Genomic DNA, 24,362 nt, shown 5'->3' with positions numbered 1-24,362 from the left:
TTGGTATGATCTTTATAATTTTAATGCCAAATTAGATTTTTTACCCAATTTCACGGTCCATTGAACATGGAAAATGATAGTGCGAGTGGGGCATCCGTGTACTTTGGACACATTCTTGTTACCTTTATTCCTTATACAGAAGATTTCAATTGTCTACAGAAGCTACTGCATTTGCAAATGAAATAGATTGATAATTTAAGGAAGGAATGCTTTAATTATAAGTCAGTTTTGTCCTCATTCTCAATTTCGAGTCTCCAAACATCATTTTGAATTGACTTTTCTCAAAATTTAGCATCCACAATGTTTATATGATAATGTCACAGTAGTACTGTTTATTTGTCATTTACACCATTCATAACTCATTAAAAAAAACCAATCAAGATTGGTGTATACTAATCTTTTAACTATATTTTCTACTATAAAGATGATATTCAGTCATGAACTCAAATGTTTAACAGTTTGTTTATCACATGTATTTCATAGATATAAAAGATAAAGTCTGTCTTATACATGCCTTGAATTATTCACTTATATAATATAAACTATCATGCATATTTATCCCACAATGTTGACATATTTTAATTTTAGGAAAACCCAACATTATATCTGTATATAGTGAGAATAAGGCAGGGTCAATTGGTAAAGTAGTGTTTGGTTCAGTGGTCATAGATGCATCAGCACCAAATCAGGGAGATGTCACCTGTCCTGAATTTGTAGGGGTTAGTGTTATTACATAGAAAAAAATATAAAGATCAGTGCCTAGTTTGGACATTGTAACTTGTCTTAAATATTTTTTAAACTTGGCATGCACATGAGTAAAAAAAATTAAAAGTTAAATTCTTAACCTTACATACAGAAAACAGAACATTTATAAAGTTTGTCCGTCTTATTGGAAAATGACGCAGTCATTGTTCCATAACTGCCGACCTGAACTTCATTACATTTCTCTGCCTACCGCGCTTGGTTTCGTATTTCCTATTTTCCATACAAACTGGAATCTGCTTGTGTTATCATTATGCATCATTGTGTAGTATTAAATCAGCCAGGACCCAGTTTACACTGGTTTTTGCTTGTATTCCACTACACTCGAACAAAGTGTTGTAGTTTGACGGGAACCAGTTTTAGAATTTGTAAACTACAAAACGTAATCGGTTATTGTTCATTCCGTTTTGGTGTATCATACCGACTTATATGGTTTGAATAAGCTTAAGACCTTTCAAACATTAATGTGATAGGTATATTAAAGGTTGTTTTACAAAAGGATTGAACTGTTTTACTTTCAAAGTCGTACTATAGGGATATCTGTCATATACGGATTTCCACTCTCACCGGTTAATTTCTTCTTTTACACGTGCTTTGGAAACTTCCTGTTTAATCGCAAGTTTTAAAATTGTTTTTGAGTGAATTAAACTTATTTTAACAATCATGAAGCGTTCCAGAATCATTTTAAAGCAGTTTCTTCTTCTCTTTGATGATGGAAAATAGGTTTTCTCAAGAAAATACCGCAAACGATCGCAGAGGAATTGAAACGTACAAGTCAAGTCGGCACCTGGTTAAATTGGCATCTAGTCAAATCGGCACCTATTCGACGTCAATTCGGCATCCAATAATATTTGTTATAATATTTTCTATTCAATTAATTAATTACTGTTACCAAGTACATAGTGAATATGTTGTTGTGTATTTTGGTAAACCACGAAACGAAAGTGAATATGTAGTGTATAAAGGTAAACAACGAAGCCCTTACCAAAGCTGTTGTTTTAACAATTAGACAATTTGTGTAATTGTAAAAACAAGTCAATTATTAAAATAAAATGGAAAACTATGAGTCCCTTTCAATAAATCAAACTTTCATGCCAAATAATTAGCAAATTTAAGGTGTTTGTTTTTCAGTAAAGTTTAAACAGCATTAAACCAACAATCCTGTAAAATGCTCAACTGGTTAAAATAATGCAGAAAAATACATAATATCTCATGTATTAGTCCAAATAATTATGACGTCTGGCAAGGCTATTTTATTATTTTTCTGGGACGCCTTCCTACGACGTTCGTAGGAAGGCGTCCCAGAAAATTTTTTAACATAGCCTTGCGGTCATAGGAAGGTGTTCCAGAATAAAATTTAAAAAGCCTTGCCAGACGTAATAATTATTTGGACTACTCATATATATCATTAAAAATACACCAAAAAAGTCATTAGTTGAGAAAAATAAATATATACAAAATGTACATGAACACCCAAAAATGTGAAAGTTAGTATTTAACTCTTTTTGCTTAAATACTGAAAAAAATTCTGGCAACCCCTTTCTTATTTTTACCCTATTGCTTAAAATACTGTTAAAAATATATATTTAACATGGGTGACGAATTGACTATATCAGGTGTCGATTTTAACCAGGTGCTGATTTGTCCAGGTGCCAATTTAACTAGGTGCCAGTTTGACTAGAATTCTTTGACAAATGTTTGAAACTATCTGAGTTTCATTAGACCTTTGATAGCAGTAACAAAAAGATTATTTACTTAATATTTTGTGGGAGAAGGGGGTTCAGACTGTGTGGTATCAGGTCTGTTTGTGCCCAATACATTTTCGCACCCTACACGTTCGCACATTCACACTCCACTCATTCGCGCCCAATTTTAATTCAAATTCAAGTTGAATAATTGGAAAATCATGGTTGTTGTTTTAAATTGCTTTGGTGTAAATACTGAATGTATTTATAGCTTGGTATGAGTAAAACATTGAAGATTTTAAAGGAAAAAACACAAAAGATAATTGTTTTTAACAGCTTGGTCCCATTGATCTGAAACAACGAAACAATAAAACATAGAAACCAAAATATAGCAATCCACTAATATAACCAAAACATGATAAAATTTATTCAACACGCAGAAACAAACATAGTCAGAATCTCACTTCATTTTGAAACAAGTCAATGAAACAAGTTATAGCAATACACTAACCAAAACATGATTAAGAGTTATTCAACACAAAATAAAACGTTGACAAAATACCACTTTTTTTAGAAAGGATTATTATTATTTTTAGCAATACCTTATCCAAAACATGATTAAGATTTATTCAACACAAAAAAAAATTGCTGTCTCACTTTATTTTGAGACAATGACAACAATTATACTTATAAGAAAACACTTGCTTACAGAATATTAAACACAAAACCAATTAAGATTGGGTGCGAACATGTAGGGTGTGAAAGTGAAAGGGGTGAAAATGAGTGGGCGCAAACGTGAATGGAAGCGAACGGACCCAGATTCAGACTATGTACCAGTGAGAAATATACAAGCCTTTCTACGGTATTTATTTGTACAATTCAGCTAGTCTTGACCTATTCATTTGTCTTAAAAAAAACAGCCAGTTGTCACCTTCACTTCACACACACACACATATACGAATATCAATTATATGCTCACGATACATGTTGCATTGTTAAACTAATTACGGTATGTGAAAATCAAGACTTGCATAAAAACTATCCCAATATTAGAGACAGTGGCGTCATTTTTCTTCAGAGCTTTCAGCTCTTTGATATAATATAGGTAATTTAATTTAACTTTGCCTGCTAAGTTTCTTTTGCTTTAACCATTAAGCCAGCTACACTACCAGTATAATTAGTGAGTAACTCAACACCAGGGTTAAAGAATATTAGAATGTACCAATACCATAACCCATAGTCATCATAATGTTCACCTACATAAATACTTTTTATTTTAACCTTTGGGACACAATCACCTGTCCTGTAACAATATAATGTCAAATAGTACCCCATTGTGACCTCACTTTTAGTATATTTAGATCAGAGTTGACTAGGAAGAAATAGTGCAATGTGGTGAGTGATTCGTCTGCTACAAAAGTAAATCATACCTTTGTTTTATTTTAGGCCAAGGTTCCAGTTAAGTGTTCATGGACAGGGTTCCATGACAGTGAAAGTCCAATAGAGAAATTCCTTATATCTTTAGGTTCTGAAGAAGGGTTCTCTGATATTTTCCAGAATAGGGAAGTTGATGGACACACCTTTAGTTACCTCATAAATGGTTTGTATTTTATTTTAAGATTTTACAGACCAACATCCCAGATGGCCTCTATTACAAGACCTACTTATTGTATTTATAGTTAACTTGTTCTTGTCCTGAACATACAATAATATTTGCCACTGGACCTTGAGCAACCAATAATCAAACAAATTATTTTAAAATGCTGGAAAGTAAATTTGTAAACCGATTTTTGTTTGACATAGTATTTGTATTAACTTTATATTTTAAAGTGTAGATTTCGGGGAGGGGATATGTTTGCTTACGCACTTAAGGTTCTTTCATTATTTTCCCTTGGCAGACTGCAATAAATCTCTCCTTACCTTTAGGCCTTGTTTAGACTTGTGTGTAGTGCAATCAGCAATGTATGTAAGTTTATGGATTTTCTAACTTACATCTGATGACCCTACCCAATATGACCAACACTACAATGGATTTGTTTTATATAGATGCAGATGAGTTGATGACACATGAGAAGTCCTACTATGTTACTGTTACTGCTGTTAACACAGTGGGCTTACAGTCCTACAGTTTCTCTCGCCCTGTTGCCATAGATACCACACCTCCTAATTCTGGTAAAGTGGTTGACCTTCATACGACCTACAGAATGGATGTGACTGATAATGCAGCTACAGTACAAATGAATGCTAAAGCTTGTACAACCGATGAAGGTAAATAATATATAAATGATATGGGTCTAATATTAATTTTATAAGAGTTGTCTAATTAGTCTAATTATTTGTTATATATATTTTGGTAGTTGTAGTAGAAATAACTCACTTGACTGTCAATAAATTGAATGAATGTGTGTTGTAAAATTGTTTTTATGCCACACGTACGGGCATTATGTTTTTTGGTCTGTGTGTGCATTTGTCCGTCCTTCCTTTCATCTGTCTGTCCCCTTTCAGGTGAAAGTTTTAGGTCAAGGTAGTTTTTGATGAAGTTGAAGTCCAATCAACTTTTTAGAAATCAAAATTTATCAAAATTATAGAAGGGTTAACCAGCATATGACAATTAAATTTGCCAGTATTTTTTGCCTACAAGAATAAATGAAATGAAACTACAAAAATGTTCATATTATAACTTCATTATTTGTACTTTTCTATATACTTATTCTGGGGTAAAGAATGCATTAAGGGCATACGATACAGTTTTGATTCCATATTGAAATTGTGTTAACGATTTGCATATAGGCTATTTTTTGCCTATTTAAATCAAAAATGTAATAAAAGATATACCTTCATGTGCTACTGTAAGAGTAAAATGAGGTCCAAATTTTATATATTTGCTCAAAATTCAGATTTGTGGACATATTTTTCATTTTGACAGAAATACATAACTTTTTTGTTTTAAAAGATAAACACAAACTGTTTTTTTGTTAAATTATTTTTAAATTCTGTTTTATATAAATGTCTTTCAAATTTGTGCAATTTGTTTTTCAAATAACTCATATTTATTTAAAAGAGGGACAAAAGATACCAAAGGGACAGTCAAACTTACCAATCGAAAACAAACTGACAACGCCATGGCTAAAAATGAAAAAGACAAACAGACAAACAATAGTACACATGACACAACATTATTTAATATACACGAATGTAGTAGAAAGACGTCATTTTTAGCTGCATTTTTATCTAATTAAAAAAAATTGCACTATTTACGTTTTCATGAAAATTGGCATATATAATCTTCTTATGTTATCAAACCAAATGGCATTTTAAAACAGATGGGTCCATGAATTTTTTGTCAAGTTAGATAAGTTTGAAGGATAAAATTAGTCGAAAACTGAATTTTTTTACCGATAAGTCATAGGTCGACGTCGCGAAAATAACAATTCACGTTAGTAATTTCGTAACCTCCCTGTAACTGTATCCTATGCCCTTAATTGCAATCAAAACCCCATGGGACTGACTCAACATCTTAATTTCTCAAGACTTATCACTGCTTTTGAGATAAACAAAATATAGTGCATTGGTCATAACATTTTGTGCATTCTGTTCAAGGACATATTCAATGGAAAATGGCAACTGGGGACTTATACAACTGCAATTAAAAACCAATAATGTATAATGTTCTATCTCCATATGCAAAGGGAGATAACTCTAACTAAATCTTGAAACTTGGAATTGAGATAATTTTTCATAGATTGACTAAAAATTTTGTATCGAAATAGCCATTCATAAAATAGATGAAAAAGTAAGATTTTAATAAACAAATATAAAAGGTTCATAAGTATATTGTTCCAACAATACATTGTATAGAAGTATAAACCAAACAAAAAGTGGTATAAAATAACAAGATGTTTAAACCATACGTCAGTATGGTATCAAAAATAGGATGTTTAGACCATACGTCAGTATGGTGTCAAAAAGAGGTGCTTAAACCATACGTCAGTATGGTGTCAAAAAGAGGTGCTTAAACCATACGTCAGTATGGTGTCAAAAAGAGGTGCTTAAACCATACGTCAGTATGGTGTCAAAAAGAGGTGCTTAAACCATACGTCAGTATAGTGTCAAAAAGAGGTGCTTAAATCATACGTCAGTATGGTGTAAAAAAGAGGTGCTTAGACCATACGTCAGTATGGTGGCAAAAGGTAATTTAAACCATAAGTCATTATGGTGTCAAAATAAGAAATTAAAACCATATGTTAGTATGGTGTCAAATGATGCGTTTAAACCATACGTCAGTATGGTGCTATAGAAAGGTAACCAGGCCATACGTCAGTATGGTATCAGAAATATGTAATAAGTATCAAGGAACAATGTAAATTAAACCATACGTCAGTATAGTGTCAAAATGAGGTACAAAGACCGTTAAAAATAAGGTATTTAGACCATACATCAGTATGGTATCAAAAATTGATTCAATTGTAAATAATATTTGTTATTACAATACAAAGAAAATAAAAAATTAATAAAGTAAAATAATGACAAGCAATTGTAAAATTCTAATAATAAACAAAAAGTATATAACACAATCATCACACTATGTAACAACATATATAACATCAATGAAAGTCCCCATGGCACTGACAGCAAGGAGAGTGGTGGGGAGGTGGTGGCAAAAAGCTGACCAAAACAATAGAAGTTCATGTATTCCTTGCATCAGATATCATACACCAACATCGTGAGAAGTAATGACGTAGCAATATAGATAAGAATGGAATGTGCACTGTGACATCATAGACCGTGTGCAAAGATAATTAACTACCAAATAGAGTGAGATGACAAGTTCATAATAAACTCCAATTATAATAAATATAATTTTAATTTTATGACTTCACTTGTTCTTGATTTATTATAAATGGTTTTATCTAATACCAAATTAATGTCTCTAGTTCACCCATAAACTCTTTAAGGAGGCTCGCGGGTATAAGATTTTCAGAAAAAAATTAAACATTAATTTTTCATTACAAATTTTATTGATTACCTTAAGTAGCTGTTACTTTATCATATGGTACAAAAATCATTCCAAAAAATCAATTCGTGTTGGCCCCAGCGGACTTTTAAACTGTAGATGCCATTGAAAAGCTTCAAATTATCTCCCTTTGGTGCAAAAATGCCATTTTTTGGCATAAAAATTGAAATATCTTTTTTAACTCATCGGTGACCTATATTTTTTATTGTAGTTTTCGAATAAGCTGTTCATAGACTAAATAATAGTAAAATTTTAACGATTTCTGTAATTTAGTTATTTTTTTATTTCGATATTGCCGCTATTTCTCCTATTAGTTCAACAGAAAAAAGGGACATTAACAAAAATGTATGCTCCTTTCGAAGGCAGATTGTGAGCGTAAATGAACGGTGACCCCATTTTTTTATTTCATTTTTCTATTAAGTATAAGATAAAGTTCATTTATAGAAAAATATAGAGAAATCCTATATTAAATAAAAAATTTCATTTAGACCCGCGAGCCCCCTTAACACAGAAATTATAATAATGCCTTGAGTTGCTGTCTCATAAGCATAAACCCAAATCTCAATTTCTAAAGGACAAATGTCTGAAGTTTGTAATAAACTGTAAGTGTGATGAGATGTATATTAATATATATAAAGACTAAGTACTAAACTATTATTTATTCAAGAATCTAAAAGTATATGCATTTATTTACAATATGGCAACTGGGGACTTATACAACTGCAATTAAAAACCAATAATGTATAATGTTCTATCTCCATATGCAAAGGGAGATAACTCTAACTAAATCTTGAAACTTGGAATTGAGATAATTTTTCATAGATTGACTAAAAATTTTGTATCGAAATAGCCAAATACAGATGCTTGCAGCTGTAGCCCCAAGTTGAAATAATGAGAGGGATAAAAATCAATTCACTCCTTGCTGTCAGTACAAATTTTAATTGTTCAAAGTAGAGGTCATTTGAATTTGAGCTTGTCTAAGTACATCTGGAGAGGTATGAATATATTTGGTATAACAATCTGAGGACCATCGTCCCAAAGTTTGAATAAGATGATCTTCCAGTCGTGCTTTGTGTGCAGTGGTTGCAGCACCACTTCTGAATGAATGACCATTATACTTTTCGCTGGATAATCCTAATTTGTCTAATGTACATTTTACATGAGAAATGAAAAAATTTCTTGACAATGGATCACCTTTATTAGTAATAAAAAAGGACTCAGAATTGCTAAAAATACTCATTCTGAGTCTATAGTATTTTTGAAGTACTACTACAGGACATATATCTGTATTGTTTTTGAACAAAGGAATAGTAATACCATACCTAAAAGGATCAGTCTTAGATTTCTTAAGGTGCACAAAAATACAATCATTTGATATTTGAACATCACTCAGACACAAATTTGATTCATGATCAAATTTTTTTGTATCATTAACAGAAAATTCACCACATCTTAAAAACCCGAAAAAAGCTGTTACACATGCAGCTTCTATTAAAACATCTGTATAACTATCAAAAATACAATTGCGTAGTAAATAACACATTTTGTATAAAATATCAAATGTTATGGGTAAACGAATTCTCTTAGGCATAATGGCATGTTTCTTTTTCAAACCTACTAATACTGATTTTAATTTTGGCAATGGTTTACCAACAAAATTCTCTAATGGATTAACACCCCCTTTAAGTAAGTAATAGAAACGTATACCACATAGGTAGGATTTAATGGTGGAATATCTCAGATGTTTATTAGATTCGCAATAGGCTATGAAACGCATCAACAAGTTCTCAGAAACTGGTGGTAACTGGAAAGTTGACCAAGTTGATCCTTGTAATTGTAAGAACTTAAGATAATGTTCATATCCCACATTGTACAAAGCTTTAGTTGAATCTGCAACAGCGAAAGTTTGTAAATTTTCTACTGCGATGTCCAAATAATCTCTTCCAGGGTTGGACAAGGAGTTGCTGCTTTCTCTGCCTCTGGTGCTAACTGATGAAATTTGTTCATCTGTAAACGAGATAAAGAGTCAGCGATTAAGTTCATTTTTCCAGGCACATGTTCGCTGTAAAATGCAAAGTTAAATTTTGCTGCACACATAACAAGACGTCTCATCAGTTTCATGATTATTGGATCTTTTGACCGACCTTTAGTTAGAATAATAACAGACGCTAAATTGTCACAGTGAAATAAAATGCGCTTTTTATACCATCCTTTTCCCCATAAAACAGCTGATACCACGATAGGATATAACTCCAAAAAAGCGATAGATAGAGTTTTATCCGAAATAGTTGGGAGGTCTGTAGGCCAAGTGTCACAAAACCATTTTCCTTGATAAAAACCTCCAAAACCAATAGTAGACGAAGCATCCGTAAATAAATGCATGTCAGCTGCAGATGTTAAATGAGATTCATAGAACATGTTAATTCCATTCCATGTTGACAAAAATTGTAGCCACATTGTTAAATCAGATTTACACTCTTTATTTAAATGGACGTAATGGTGGCTCTCTTTGACAGAACACATCAGTCTATATAGGTAAGTAACAAAGGCTCGACATGGCCGAATTACTCTAGTAGCAAAGTTAAGATGTCCAAGTAATTGTTCGAGTTCTCTACGCGTACAAGATTTTTTATCTAAAACAAAACTTATAAATTGTGTGATTCTCTCAACCTTGTCTAACGGAAGTCTAGCCTGCATATTAATTGTGTCCAAAATAATGCCTAGGTATTCTAGTTCACAAACTGGTCCAACAGTCTTCTTACTTGACAAAGGAATATTAAGTTTGTTAAAAATAAGGCTTAACAACGCCATTGTTCTTTCTCCACAATCAGAAGGTTTGTCTACAGTTAAAAAGTCATCTAAAAGATGGAAAATGACTTTAATATCATAATTGTTCTGAGCTATCCAGCACACACTTGTAGATAAAGAGTCGAACAGACGGGGACTAGAACGACAGCCAAAAGGTAAACGAACGTAATGATAGTACTGACCATTCCACTTGACACAAAAGAGATGCCACTGTTCTTTTTTAATCGGAAGTTGTTTGAACGCATCTGAGATGTCCACCTTACAACATAGGGACTTAGAACCATAATTTGAATCGCATTAATAGCATCATCAATTTTAATGTATGTCAAGGAACATAGGTCTTTATCTATTAAATCGTCAACACTGTAGTGCTCATCTAAATTATGAGGAGATGATAAATCAATTATAAGCCTTTGTTTTTTGGAATATTTGTGTGTAGCAATACCCAATGGACTTACTCTATAACTTAAAAAAGGGGGTTGAGAAAAAGGGCCCTTTAAAAAACCTTTATCAACCTCCTGTTGTAACAAATTTGTGACTACTTCAGGATTTTTCCTGGCAGTTAAAGAATTTTTACATTCATAAATAGGTAAATTTACATCTGAAACTAACATATCAAATCCATAACGAAGGCTGTTACATAAAAAGTTCACAAAATGCCTATCTGGATGATTTAAAAGTTCCCTTTCTAATTGATCAATGTTTATAGGTGTTGACGGAACATCTGTTGTATCAATAGAATCTAGTCATTTTGATTTACTGTTGGGCTGTCTAACTGGGAATGATTTGTTATGTTCCTGTTGGGTTCCTGGCATAGATTTATTAGTGGAACATTCAAACTTCCCATGGGTTTTCTTGCAGATTTTACACACGTGAGCATATCGGCAATAAGGTTTGACACAACCTTTGGGTTGATTAAAATTATTACAGATTTGCATTCCATCATGCACCACAATATCTCTTCCATATTTATCCTGTGTAGGTTGAGTTTTAGAATTTTGATATCCCCTGTTATTCCCACACATAGATGATTTGTGAAGTGTTGAAGAACAGAAATTGCACATATTAACTGTAGATCCAGCACAAACCATTTGTCTCAATTCTAAATCACCCCTTGACCAGTCAATTTTTATATTGTGTTCTTGTAACATGATTGAACATTTTGCGCTAAACATTTTATGGTATTCAAAAAATTTTCCTGGCCACACATTTGCGGTTTCAATTATGTGTGATAGGTAGCAATCCAATTCCTCTGCCCTGTTTGGAAAAACTTGACACATAATTTTTTTGAATCTTCCAAAAGCTATAATGAATTCGTCTAAAGTTAAATTCCGTTTTAATCGGTCATCATTTTCCTTAAACTTTTGCTGATTGGGTGTTTCATAGTTTGGAAGTAGAAGAATGTTTAAGTTTATGTCTTTACCTGAGATGATTTTGGTGCGAATCTCTGGAGAAACCATATCAACTCCGGAAAATGCTGTGGCAGGATATCCATGTTTTGTCATTTGCATGTGTTGGTTTTGCATGGAAAAGATAGGAACTTGTGATGCAAAACTGTTCGGAAAATTCATCTGATTGGGGTTTGTTTGTGTAAATTCTCCCAACGTAGGGTTTTGAACACCAAATGTGTTTTGGTTAACGGGTAAAGTTGATCCAGGCCCGGGGTTAAAGTTCATGGCGGAATGCAAGTTGAATTTATTATTATTAGTCTGTTTTGGAACACCGGCAATAACTTGCTGACATAATTGCAAAGTGTTGTTAACAAGAGCATAGTCAAGCGTGTTGAGATCAGTCCTGGGCGGAAATGCGTGGTTTTGATGCGCAGAAGCACCTATTACTGGTAAAGGCGTGGGTTCCACTGTATTCATCCGCGATGTAGATGCTATCGGAATTAAGCTAGAAAATCCGGCATTTTGAGTATTTGTAGGTGATAGAATAACATCATCTTCTATATTTGGTGATAAAGACGTATTTACAGTAGCACTGATGTTGTTAGTTTCAGTATTTCCATTGTCAGAACTTTCCGGACTACTTTTTTTATTATCCAAGAAAATACGCTTCAATTGTTTATTAGTGAAGTTTTCGGATATTTTAATCCCTAGCAAAGCTAATTTCTCTTTCAGCTCTGTTGAAGTCCAATTATTCGGATTATTAGGATCTAGTTCTGGACCACGTGTCCTTTTCCTGGTATCCCTTCTTTTAGAAGCCATAACGAGACGAACGTTTTACACAAATAATTTGTCCAATATATTAACATCAGACTAAAATCAAAGTTATTCTATATAAAGAAGTCCTTCTTGATGTATAAATAAACAAAGTACACAGTTTCACGTCAAAAACCTGACAAAAAGCTGACCAAAACAATAGAAGTTCATGTATTCCTTGCATCAGATATCATACACCAACATCGTGAGAAGTAATGACGTAGCAATATAGATAAGAATGGAATGTGCACTGTGACATCATAGACCGTGTGCAAAGATAATTAACTACCAAATAGAGTGAGATGACAAGTTCATAATAAACTCCAATTATAATAAATATAATTTTAATATAACGATTTTAAACCTATAAGCACCCCACCACACTGTGTAAATATCTGTGAGAATATTTGTTTCAGCATGAAACCAATTCATTCAAAGTGGGAGTGCTCCGATATAAATATATAACAGCGGAAAAAGCTGTAAAGAACAAAACATTGGTTTCTTTCCCCCTTACTCATATTCCCTATCAAAAAATGTTTGTTGTTAGAATAAAGTACAAAGAACTTCAAAAGGATTTGCCTTTAACTGCAATTATATTGTATGCTGGCGAAACAAAACTATCCATAACTGCTGCATGTTTATGCACCTGTCCTGATTGATTCAGGGGCCTGTCGTTCAGAAGTTGTCGTTTGTTGATGCGGTTCATTGGTATTTTCCCGTTTGTCGGTTTGAATATATAAATTAGATCGTTGGTTTTCCTGTTCGAATTATCATGTACACTAATAACTTTAGGGTCCTTTATAGCTTGCTGTTTGATGACGGTCTGGATCAAAGCCCTGTGTAAAAGGCCGTACTTTTACCTGTGTTTGTCGTTATCAGGTTGGGAGCAACCCTCCCTCAGACAAGGGGTCATTTATCTGATGTAGAAATATGAAAATAGAAATACCAAGAATTTGTATAGTGCTACTAAAAAAACCTTTGAAATGTGTTTTTTTACAAAAAATATATTAAAACTTATATCAGGGACTTTCTATACTTACTTACTTAGTACAGAAAGTCCCTGCTTATATTGACCCCTCATGAAAGGGATATTTATAAAATTAAGGGGTTGTTCCCAAACTGATTATGACTTGGATGGAGAATTGTCTCATTGTCAGTCACACATACATTGACCAGATTTAATTATTCAGTTATTTCTTTGTGAACAGGGAAAAATTACTTCATAAATTAAAGAAATGTCAAAGTACAAGTGATAAATCAAGTTTTAATAAATGTCAAAACCTACTTTTTTATGTTTACAAAAAAAAAAATTAATCGCTCGCCTTAACTTTTCAAGCTTTGCCTCAAAAATTTGCAAATTAAATATTTTTTTATTAAAATTTTCAAATCGCTCGCTCACCCCAAATTTTGGAGTCCAAAAATCCATAGAACAAGAAATTAAATTGGTGTGGCCTTACAATATCAATTTAAGACATTTTTTAAAATTGAGTTATCTACCTTTGTTTAGCATTGTAGTTGAATCAACTGCAACCAATGTTTTATACAGTGCAATATATTTGATTTTACTTCCCACTGACAAATTAAAGCAATTTTTACCCTTCAGTGCTTACAAGCACTTTGATTTGTTTATATGATTTGAAATCATTGAACAATTTCATTTCAGAATGTGATGCTTTAGATGCTACATGTTCAGAATCTCTGACCTCAGTATCTGTAACCTGGCAACCATTTATTGATGAACAATCTGGAATTACAGGGTACTCCATCTGTATTGTCAAGATATAAAATAGTCATATTCATTCTAAGAAATATTTAATTATAAATTAGATATGATTAATTCAAATATTGTGCATAAATTGATATTGTTTTACAAGAAGCATTTCAAATTTTCGAATTATAAGAATCATGACTTGTGATATTTTCAAAAGTAAAATAGGATTGGCAATGTGGTAGTTTACTGTAGGTTTGACTACTGATATCCTAATACATCATGTATTTTCAATTGTTTTCCCATCTCTTAAAACTTTTGAATTTCAAAACCATAATTTTTCTTTTTATGAGATTTCAAAGAAATTTGCCTGTTGTAATTCACAAAGATAACTTTCTGGATTATAACTTTTATTTTTTTCTGACAGATATGAAATAGCTGTTGGAACCACATCAGGAGGTGGACAGATTAAACCTTTTTTCAACATAAACACTGAAGCCAATTATTATACAGTAACAGGATTGACCTTAAATGGCCTAACAAAGGTAATAATTAAGTAAAATGCTTATACTTGAACCAAGTTACTTCAAATCATTAATATAAATGTTATACATTTGACTTTCATTCAATCTGGAAGGAGTAAAGTTTCGTAATGTGTGTTCTGAATGATCAAAGAGACAAAATTCAGTGGTAACGGATTGACCATAACAATTATGGATCAAATGGAATTATCAGTGATCAGATTTTTTTTCTATTTGTTTTTGTCTCACCTAGGCTATAGGCTCAGTCTTTTCTTATCCCAGAGTTGTCAGGTGAAGTAAATATAAGGCACTGACTAGGAAAGGAAATATTAGTTTGTGTCCCCTTCTCTGCAGTGCAGCAAACCAGTTCACTTCCTAACAAGGGAAATAATTCATATTTCAATTGTAATTTTGAAATCAGATTCAGGCTTTTCAGAAGTGATTATCTTGAAATTTCTATAGTTAGTATATATGTATATCAGAAACTGATGTTTTTTTCTTCATATTTACTACAACAATGTTATTATTAGTTACACAGTGTGCAATTGTCCTAATACAAGATTTTATAGGGTTAATAAGTTCAAATCGGGTGAGGCGAATATTCAAATTCAATAATAGTACAATATCAACCAAAGATATTTTAGATATTTTATCTAAAACTGAAAAATTAAAAATATTAGGACTATAGAGGGAGATGATGTAATAAATAAGGGAGATAATTCCAATTGACGTAATAAAAAAATGTACTGAAATTTATTAGGACAATATCAGCCAATCAAATTACTCTAAATCAGGATAATGAATGTTATTGAACAGTTAACTGCCTTTACCTCTATTTTGGTTTGTTGGATTTTTCATGCATTGTTGGAAGGTTTCTTTTAATTTGACTATTTTGCAAACATTGGAGAACAGTTTGCGTCAGCATTTCACTTTCAGCATATCACTCTATCTATATTTTGTATGTATCCATTAAAAGTACCAGTGGAGGAAGGATTATCCAGTTTATTTTTTAGTCTTCCAGATAAAGAATCCTGTAAAAGTACTGCTAGGCTAGAAATTTCAAGTATATGTCTCTTGATAATTTTGTAGGCTTATGTATCCATTAAAGATACCAATGGAGAAGGATCATCATCCGGTAAATTACTCTTGTCTGTTCTCTGAGTACTTCTGCTTCAAGAACAGTCTTCCCGCTGTCTTAGCACTCCCATTGTGTTGGGGTGAGGACTTTCTTTGTAAATATTGTTGTAAATACGTTAGTGACCCATCTACATTAATCCCACGGATTACACTGTAGCCTCCCAGCTCTTGATGGGTGTTCCCAATAAAGAATTAATCTACATACTTGATATTTTTGTAGGTATATGTATCCATCAAAGGTACCAATGGAGCAGGATTATCCAGTGTTAGTTCATCCAATGGTTTATACTTATCTTACCTAAGTCAGGGACTTCCTCCTCTATCACATATTGGTATCGCTGATGTGACAGAATTGTCAAATGTGGATATGTAAGTTTTCATTTGAAAGAAGATCAAAGAACTGCTTTGCAGAAACATTTTGTCCAACATATCTCTTGTATTTCTTTTATTTTCCCTCGTGTGTTGTGCCAATTTGATATGTTAAAGGTCTCTGTCCATCCTTCTATCAGTCTGTACACATCAATACATAGACTTTGAATTTATCTTTTATTGTATTGTAACAATAGCAAGTAACTCCTCCAAGACTGTTTTTAGAAAGCTCTTACATTTTTGTCCATTGTTTACACCTAAAGATATATGAAATTGATAAAAAATCTATTCCTTTGACAAAAGTCACCAAATGTCATTATTAATGGTTTTTTTGGTTTACTAATTTGACAATATTTTAACTATAACTAAATACCTCCTTAGATTTTTTGCTTAAAAAAAATAATGAAAAAATTGCCAAATTTATGATCACATCCAAAATCATATTATTCATCTCATTTAATTATATTTGTGGCTATGTTTTATATTTTTCACTATTATAAGTATACAAATATCCTTTTATCTTTATTGTATAGCAAAGTATAATTTTTTTTGAAGGTTTAAAGTTAATTTGCAACATTGTACACTTATTGACTAGTCATATGAGGTAATATCAATTTTGTTGTCCCTGATATAACAATATTGCTCAAGGTATCACACAGACAACCAACTTGCTTTTATACTCTTTTACGATCATACAGTAAGCACAACGTTCATTATACAGATCTTTACAGTTTTTAAAGTAAAATTTTGATGCATGTTTAATTGTTGCATGTACTCTTTTTAAGTGATTTCCAGGAGAGTTTTGACACATACAGGGCATCATGGGATGTGTCAGGTGACCCTTGTCCTGTCATTAGATTTGATTGGCTGATACAGAGGCTTGATGGGAAGGTTGTCATGGATTGGCTGGATATGGGAGGTATGAAATATTCAAGTTTGAAATGAGTTGTTGTTACTTTTATGAGTATACCTTTCATCATTTATTTGGGGAAAAGGCTAGTAGAGTTTTCAGCATCATAGTTATTTTGACAGAGCAAAATCAGTCCAGCTTGAAATTTGAACATAACACATTCAATTTCTGTGCTTATACTTAAGGACAGAAAAGGATTTGATGAGACATTTAACATTATATATATTATAGAATTTTCCACCTGCCAACTATTGATATGGGCAAAAAGTGGTTTGTTATTTCAACTTAAATTTAACTCTGAATAGCCGTGGTGTAGTGGTTAGTGCACCTGACTACTAACACAAAGGTTCCTGGTTCGATTCCCGTCTGGGATGAAAATTTCAAGGACTGAATTTTTGGCTCTCCCTTGACACCATTTGCGAGAATGGTGTTGAAGAAACAATGATAGTCCGTCGGAAGGGGACGATAAACGGCTGACCAGTGTTAAGAGAGAGCCATATCTCTTGCACTTTAAAGACACCCTTGTAGATTTCCAAAAAGAGCAGGCTAATGCCGCTACAAGGCAGCACTTGCACCCGCAAAGTGGAAAGGGATAATATAAGTTGTAAAACTTGTTTCCCAATCCACTATAAATAAATATGTTTAAACTAACTCTGAATATAGATTATTATTAACTCCAGTATGAAAATATTGAAATTTTCTATGTAAATGTGAATTAGTTTTGTAATTGGATATACTTTTGATGTTTTTATTTTTATGCCCCATTTATGGGCATTATGTTTTCTGGTCTGTGCGTCCGTCCGTTTGTTCGTTCTTCCGTTCGTCTCTCCCTCTTCAGGTTAAAAATTTTGGTCGAGGTAGTTTTTGATGAAGTTGAAGTCCAATCCACTTGAACTAAGTAAACATGTTCCCTATGATATGATCTTTCTAATTTTAATGCCAAATTAGAGATTTTACCCCATTTTCACGGTCCACAAAACATAGAAAATGATAGTGCAGATGGGGCATCCATGTACTTTGGACACATTCTTGTTTTAGCCTTTTTTTTATAAACTTATGATTTGGAATGCCACCTTAGTATCTTTTTGTGTCAACATTGGATTCTTTAGTTGATGACTACCATAACAGACTGAAAATATGGCTGCTTATGATTGCTGTCACAGTAAAGGTGTGCAATTCATAAAGGGAGGCCATTTGTGCAGTTTTAATTTTATTTTAAAAGGATTGAAAGATTAAAGAATATTAACTACATCCAAAAAAGACTCTTTGTTTTAGCAATCAATGATAGAATATATGTTTACAATGTTTACCATTTACCTCTTTGATTACAGTTAAAACTTCAGGAATGAATGACGAACTTGAGATGTTGAATGGAGAACTATACTATTCTCTACTGAGAGTGACCAATGCTTTGAACTATACCTACATGATCAGATCCAATGGTGTCACTGTCAAGCAAGAACCTCTCATCCCAGGAAAAGTATTTGATGGAGACCTGTTAGGATATGATTTGAATTTTATCAACTCTAAATCCATGGTAATGGCCAACTGGGATGGATTTGGATTGCCAGTAGATGCGCAAGTGGATGTCATATCAGGCAATTTTCCTAATTTACTAACTATCATTTGAAAAGAGGGCTAAGGAGGAATAGAAAAGAACATTTTGCCATATAAATTTATGGATTAATAATATTTAACCTTTTTATAAACATTTAAAATACAATTTCTTTAAAGATACGTTTGTATGACATTTAAACATCTTGCACTGGTTTGATATTTTGATTACATTTTTTTCAGGCAATCAAGGTGTTCATGAAGATAATGTTGAATATTTTGATAAAAATCAAGCTGTAGAATTTTATGAAGTTGCACTAGGAACAGACAGAAGGTTCTCCAAAACAAGAGACAATATTGTTCCTTTTACTAATATTGAAAAGGATAAAAATGTTACCTTTTACGACCTTGACCTGGTTCCAGGTACAGGAATGTATTACTTCACAGTGAAAGCATACAGTGCCTCCCACTCCGTTGCTATAGTAACATCAAATGGATTTTATGTTGGATTTGGTGGTAAAATTACACGTAAGTAGAAATTGGGATTTTAAAGGCAGACCTGGTTAAGATGTTTAGGTTTAGAGTTACTGAGTAAAAAACTAAATTACTGGTTTTAGTGCATAACTGAATCATGGCAGAGTGCAACTTTTTGAAGTTTTATTTTCAGTAATGTATGAGTGTTGTGCAAAGATGTTAAGCAAAAGATGAAAATCAACAACATTTAAAATCTCTGAATCACCAACTTTCTATTCAAGTTTGATATAAATTCTGAAACCAAAATAAATTCTTTATACACAAAACATGACCAATAAGCAACCACAAGATTCCCACTCCGATTGACACAATAGGAAGAGTTTAATTAGTTCTATGAGTGTTTTTTCTTCAAATTCATATTTGTTTAAATATTTCATTTATATTTTATGAGAAAACTGGTGTGCTGACTATGGGGTTTATGATGCCTTTGAATTCAAACTTCTAATTATTTATATATTTGAACATACATTATTGCCTTTATTCTTTCATTTGTTATGTCATTTTTTTTAATTTTTCGTTTTTATACCCCCGCTTTGAAAAAAAGGGGGGTACACTGTTTTACCTCTGTCTGTCCTTCTGTCAGTCCGTCAGTCCGTCATTCTGTCAGTCAGTCCGTCTGTCCCATGAATATTTTTCGTCACATTTTTCTCAGGAACTACACTACCAGGATTTCTGAAATTTGGTTTCAGGCTTGATATAAGTCAGCTATACTGTGTGATGCGTTTTCAGATTCATCACTCGACAACTTCCTGTTTACCGAACACTTGTATCATTTTTACACCTGATAGCAAAGTTGAAAATTTTTGTCACATTTTTCTCAGGAACTGCACTACCAGGATTTCTGATATTTGGTTTCAGACTTGATATAAGTCAGCTATACCGTGTGATGCGTTTTCAGATTAATCACTCGACAACTTCCTGTTTACCGAACACTTGTATTTTTTTACACATGATAACCAAGTTGAAAATTTTTTCACATTTTTCTCAGGAACTACAATACAAGGATTTCTGAAATTTGGTTTCAGGGTTTATATAAGTCTGCAATACTGTGTGATGCGTTTTCAGATTCATCACTCGACAACTTCCTGTTTACCGAACACTTGTATGATTTTACATATGATAGCCAAGTTGAAAATTTTCGTCACATTTTTCTCAGGAATTACTATACAAGGATTTCTGAAATTTGGTTTCAGGATTTATACAAGTCAGCTATACCGTGTAATGCGTTTTCAGATTCATCACTCAACAACTTCCTATTTACCAAACACTTGCATATTTTTACACTATTAAAATTATCCACTTGCGGCGGGGGTATCATCAGTGAGCAGTAGCTGGCAGTTTCACTTGTTTTCACTATTATGCCCATTATTTTCTATCCCCTTTATAACCAAGTTATGGGAATTAGGAAAGGGAATTTAACCTTTTGATGCATTTACATAAAATTTGTGTATTTTTATTTTAACATTGAAAGTTGTTATACTCAAGTTAGACACAAACAAACATGTAATTTGTCAGAATTCTTTTTACGGTACATCACTGATTAATCTAATAAGAAATGCCTTCTGAAAATATAGTGGTCAGATGATATTGCTCTTCTTTCTGAAATATACAGAACAACTTATGCATATTTTTTATGACAATTGTAAATATTTACAGCTGGAAATATTGTAATGGGAGACATTGTGACCACAGACACTTATTTAGAAATTCAGTTTGATGGTTTCTTCTCTACAGTAGACATGCTTATGTATTATGTAGCTGTGGCCAACAATTCAGGAGAAATTGCTAAAACTAATTGCAAGCGTTACGTAAGTTTTAATGAGTAAAGTTTGAAAGTAGTTCACTTAAGGTTCAACTAAAGTAGTTTTTTTATCGAGCCTGCGACTTTAGTTGCAGAAAGCTCAACATAGGGATAGTGATCTGGCGGCGGCGTTAGCTTACTTCTTAAAAGCTTTATATTTTAGAAGGTAGAAGACCTGGATGCTTCATACTTTGTATATATATGCCTCATGTTACGAAGTTTCTGTCAGTCACATGTCCAATGTCCTTGACCTCATTTTCATGGTTCATTGACTACTTGAAAAAAAAGTTAGGATTTTTTGTAATGTTCAATTCTCTCATATTATAAGTAATAGGATAACTATATTTGGTATGTGCGTACCTTGCAAGGTCCTCATGCCCGTCAGACAGTTTTCACTTGACCTTGACCTCATTTCATGGATCAGTGAACAAGGTTAAGTTTTGGTAGTCAAGTCCATATCTCAGATACTATAAGCAATAGGTCTAGTATATTCGGGTGTATGGAGGGACTGTAAGGTGTACATGACCAACTGGCAGGTGTCATCTGACCTTGACCTCATTTTCATGGTTCATTGTTCAGTCATAAGTTTTTGTGTTTTGGTCTGTTTTTCTCAAACTATCAAGCAATAGGTCAACTATATTTTGTGTATGACCTCATTTTCATGGTTCAGTGGTCAAAGTTAAGTTTTTGAGTTTTGGTCATTTTTGGGGAAAGACAGCTTAAATTCCCTAATGGGGTTGGCCAGAGTATCATTCCCTCACGTCAATCATTTTGTTTTGATAGTTAGGAAACCCCCTCAAAATGTCATACTGAAATTGATGACAAGGAGAACAGATTGACTTTAAATACATTTTTTACACATTTCCCTTCTGTTTCTCATGAAATTATCGTATATTGAGCTTTCCCTTGCACTATATACGTTTCTTTTACAGTCCGGAAAAATCAGTATTACGAAATATTCTAAATATATCTAACCTAGTGACGTCATTGTACGAATGCCACACTACACAGGAATATCCTTTATTCAGAATCATTAAAAAAATCATTCACAGTACTAGTATACTAATTTGAAGTCCGTATTTGTTAAATATAAACCTAATGATGTTTGCTGTAGTGTAGATGAGTCACACACCGACATGAAATGCTTGAATCTGAGGCTATAATCAGATAATATATGTAGGTCAACTTTCGCGGTAAACAATGTCAATGGGGATACATGAGATTGGGGAGAGAAACGGCAGTTTTCATTGTTTCTGTAAAGTTCTGTTTTTAGAATCTTCCTCCAATTCAGGAGCACCTCAATTGATGAGTAATTTTACACTAAAATCAAAGTAAATGTTTCTAAACATTTAAAATGTGACATTTAGTAATGATAAGTAGTCTTCTATATATAAAAAAAATGTGTACCAACATAATTATTGAAATGGTTAAAAAAAAAAAAAAAAAAAAATGTTGCTTTTTGTAGTTTATACCTATTGAGATTTGGGAGAGCAACTGCAGTTTTCATTCTTTCTGTAAAGTTATGTTTTTAGAATCTTTCTCCAATTACGGAGCACCTCAATTGATGAGTAATTACCCACTAAAATGAAAGTTAATGTATATGAACACTAAAAATGTCACATTAAGTATATCTATACTATTAAACGAGAAGACCTCATTTTGGGTGTCGCTTCTCCTCCTTCCACAATAAATTGATCATTGTAACTGTATGTCCAATAGGTACCATGCATAGTCGCATTTGTCATCCATTCTTATGATTATTCAGTTTCGGTTTTTTTGGGAGAAAAACGGAAAAAAAGAAGTCCGGATATGTGTCCGTCATCACACCGGCTTTTATTCATAGACAACTTCCTCTTCCGTTTATTTTCCCAGAAGTTTTGTAAATTGACATTAGGGAGCTACCATTTGATTTTTATGGGGGGGGGGGGGGGGGGGGGGGGGGCTAGGATGAAAAATTTTGTCCTGCATTTTTTTTTAGCTGTAATCTCTGTCCTGCCTTTTTATTGTTCACTCTGTTCGGTCCTGCCTTTTTTTTTTTAGTTTATCCTGACTTTTTTTACCTAAATTATCTCAAAACTCCTGTCCTGTCTATTTTTTTCAAATTTCAGCCTAGCCACCCCCCCCCCCCCCATAAAAATCAAATGGTAGCTCCCTTACATACCCTATATTATCATGTTTTATTTAAGATTCATTGACTGAATCGTTTTATAAGAATATTGTCCCAAGTGTAAACAACAATCCAGGCCGTGTGAAAATAAACAAATCATTTGTGTAATTCACTTATCGTCACGTAAATAACGACACATGCATAGCCTATATTATCATGTTTTATTTAAGATTCATGCAAGCCATTTTCACATTGACTGAATTGTTATATGTTGTCCCAAGTGTAAGCAACGAACCAGCCGGTGTGAAAATAAACACAATCATTTTTTCATTCACTTATCGTCACGTAAATAACGACACAGACATAGCCTAAATTATCATGTTTTGTTTAAGATTTAACGACACAGGCCCTATGAAAAACAAGAATGTGTCCATAGTTTACAGATGCCACATCCGATCGGCACTATCATTTGCTATGTTTTGACCGTGAAATGGGGTAAAATCTAATTTGGCATTAAAATTAGAAAGATCATATCATAGAGAACATATTTACTAAGTTTCGATTTGATTGAACTTCAACTTCATCAAAAACTACCTCGACAAAAACTTTAACCTGAAGCGGGACAGACGGACGGAAGAACAAACTAGAAAATGTAATTCCCATAAATGGGGCATGAAAATTTATTGTTGAAAGTAAAAACTTTAACCTGAAGCCGGACAGAAGGACGGACTTACAAACGAACGGAGGAATTGGGCATACAAATTTATTGTTGAAAGTGAAAGTAGTGATTTGATCAAAATGAAAGTAGGGTAGAGTTTAGCGGGAGGCAAGACTTATTAGGAACGTCGGGATCTGGTGCTTTTAAGCTCGGGATTTCGGAACTGATTTTTACGGGATGCGGGAATATTTTTTTTTTATTTCGGGATGTCGGGATATGAATTTCATTAAAATACGCATCTCGGGATTTCATGTTTTTAAGCCCGGGATTTCAGAATCAGGGCCCCTCAGACCACCCCTCAAATGAGCGTTAGTCATTTATACGAGATTCAAATCCTACCATTGGCATGTTAATAGGGCTTTCAAATGGAAAAGCACTGATGGATTGTTCTACAAGCACATTTTATTATCTAATAATAATGGTATGTAAGCAGTTTCATTTGTTTCATGATTGAAGCGGTGCAAATTTTTAATTTAATTTGACTTTTATCAAAAAATGCATTGTACCAAAGAGGAAGAATAATTGTGGCA

General features: G+C 32.9%; 1 protein-coding gene and 1 long non-coding RNA gene across 2 annotated transcripts in view; one reads left to right on the top strand and one right to left on the bottom strand.

The window, feature by feature from the left end:
- The window catches only part of LOC143046845 (uncharacterized), a 148,422-nt gene that overhangs the window by 71,990 nt on the left and 52,070 nt on the right, over positions 1–24,362 (top strand). Inside the window, exons 58-67 of the mRNA XM_076219908.1 lie at positions 589–719; positions 3,894–4,047; positions 4,494–4,715; positions 14,137–14,230; positions 14,609–14,726; positions 16,060–16,208; positions 16,994–17,127; positions 18,450–18,716; positions 18,916–19,200; positions 20,863–21,014. Of these exons, the coding sequence (XP_076076023.1) occupies positions 589–719; positions 3,894–4,047; positions 4,494–4,715; positions 14,137–14,230; positions 14,609–14,726; positions 16,060–16,208; positions 16,994–17,127; positions 18,450–18,716; positions 18,916–19,200; positions 20,863–21,014 (1,706 nt within the window). The remainder of the gene's footprint in view (positions 1–588; positions 720–3,893; positions 4,048–4,493; positions 4,716–14,136; positions 14,231–14,608; positions 14,727–16,059; positions 16,209–16,993; positions 17,128–18,449; positions 18,717–18,915; positions 19,201–20,862; positions 21,015–24,362) is intronic.
- On the bottom strand, positions 8,106–12,815 carry LOC143046122 (uncharacterized). Its single transcript, XR_012969071.1, has 2 exons — positions 11,693–12,815; positions 8,106–9,468 (listed from the first exon to the last, which is right to left on the bottom strand). It is a non-coding gene; the product is annotated as an uncharacterized LOC143046122 (long non-coding RNA).

Source organism: Mytilus galloprovincialis, chromosome 9, assembly GCF_965363235.1.
Source record: "Mytilus galloprovincialis chromosome 9, xbMytGall1.hap1.1, whole genome shotgun sequence".
NCBI classification, from domain to species: Eukaryota; Metazoa; Mollusca; class Bivalvia; order Mytilida; family Mytilidae; genus Mytilus; species Mytilus galloprovincialis.
This window is presented reverse-complemented; position numbering and strand designations above follow the sequence as displayed.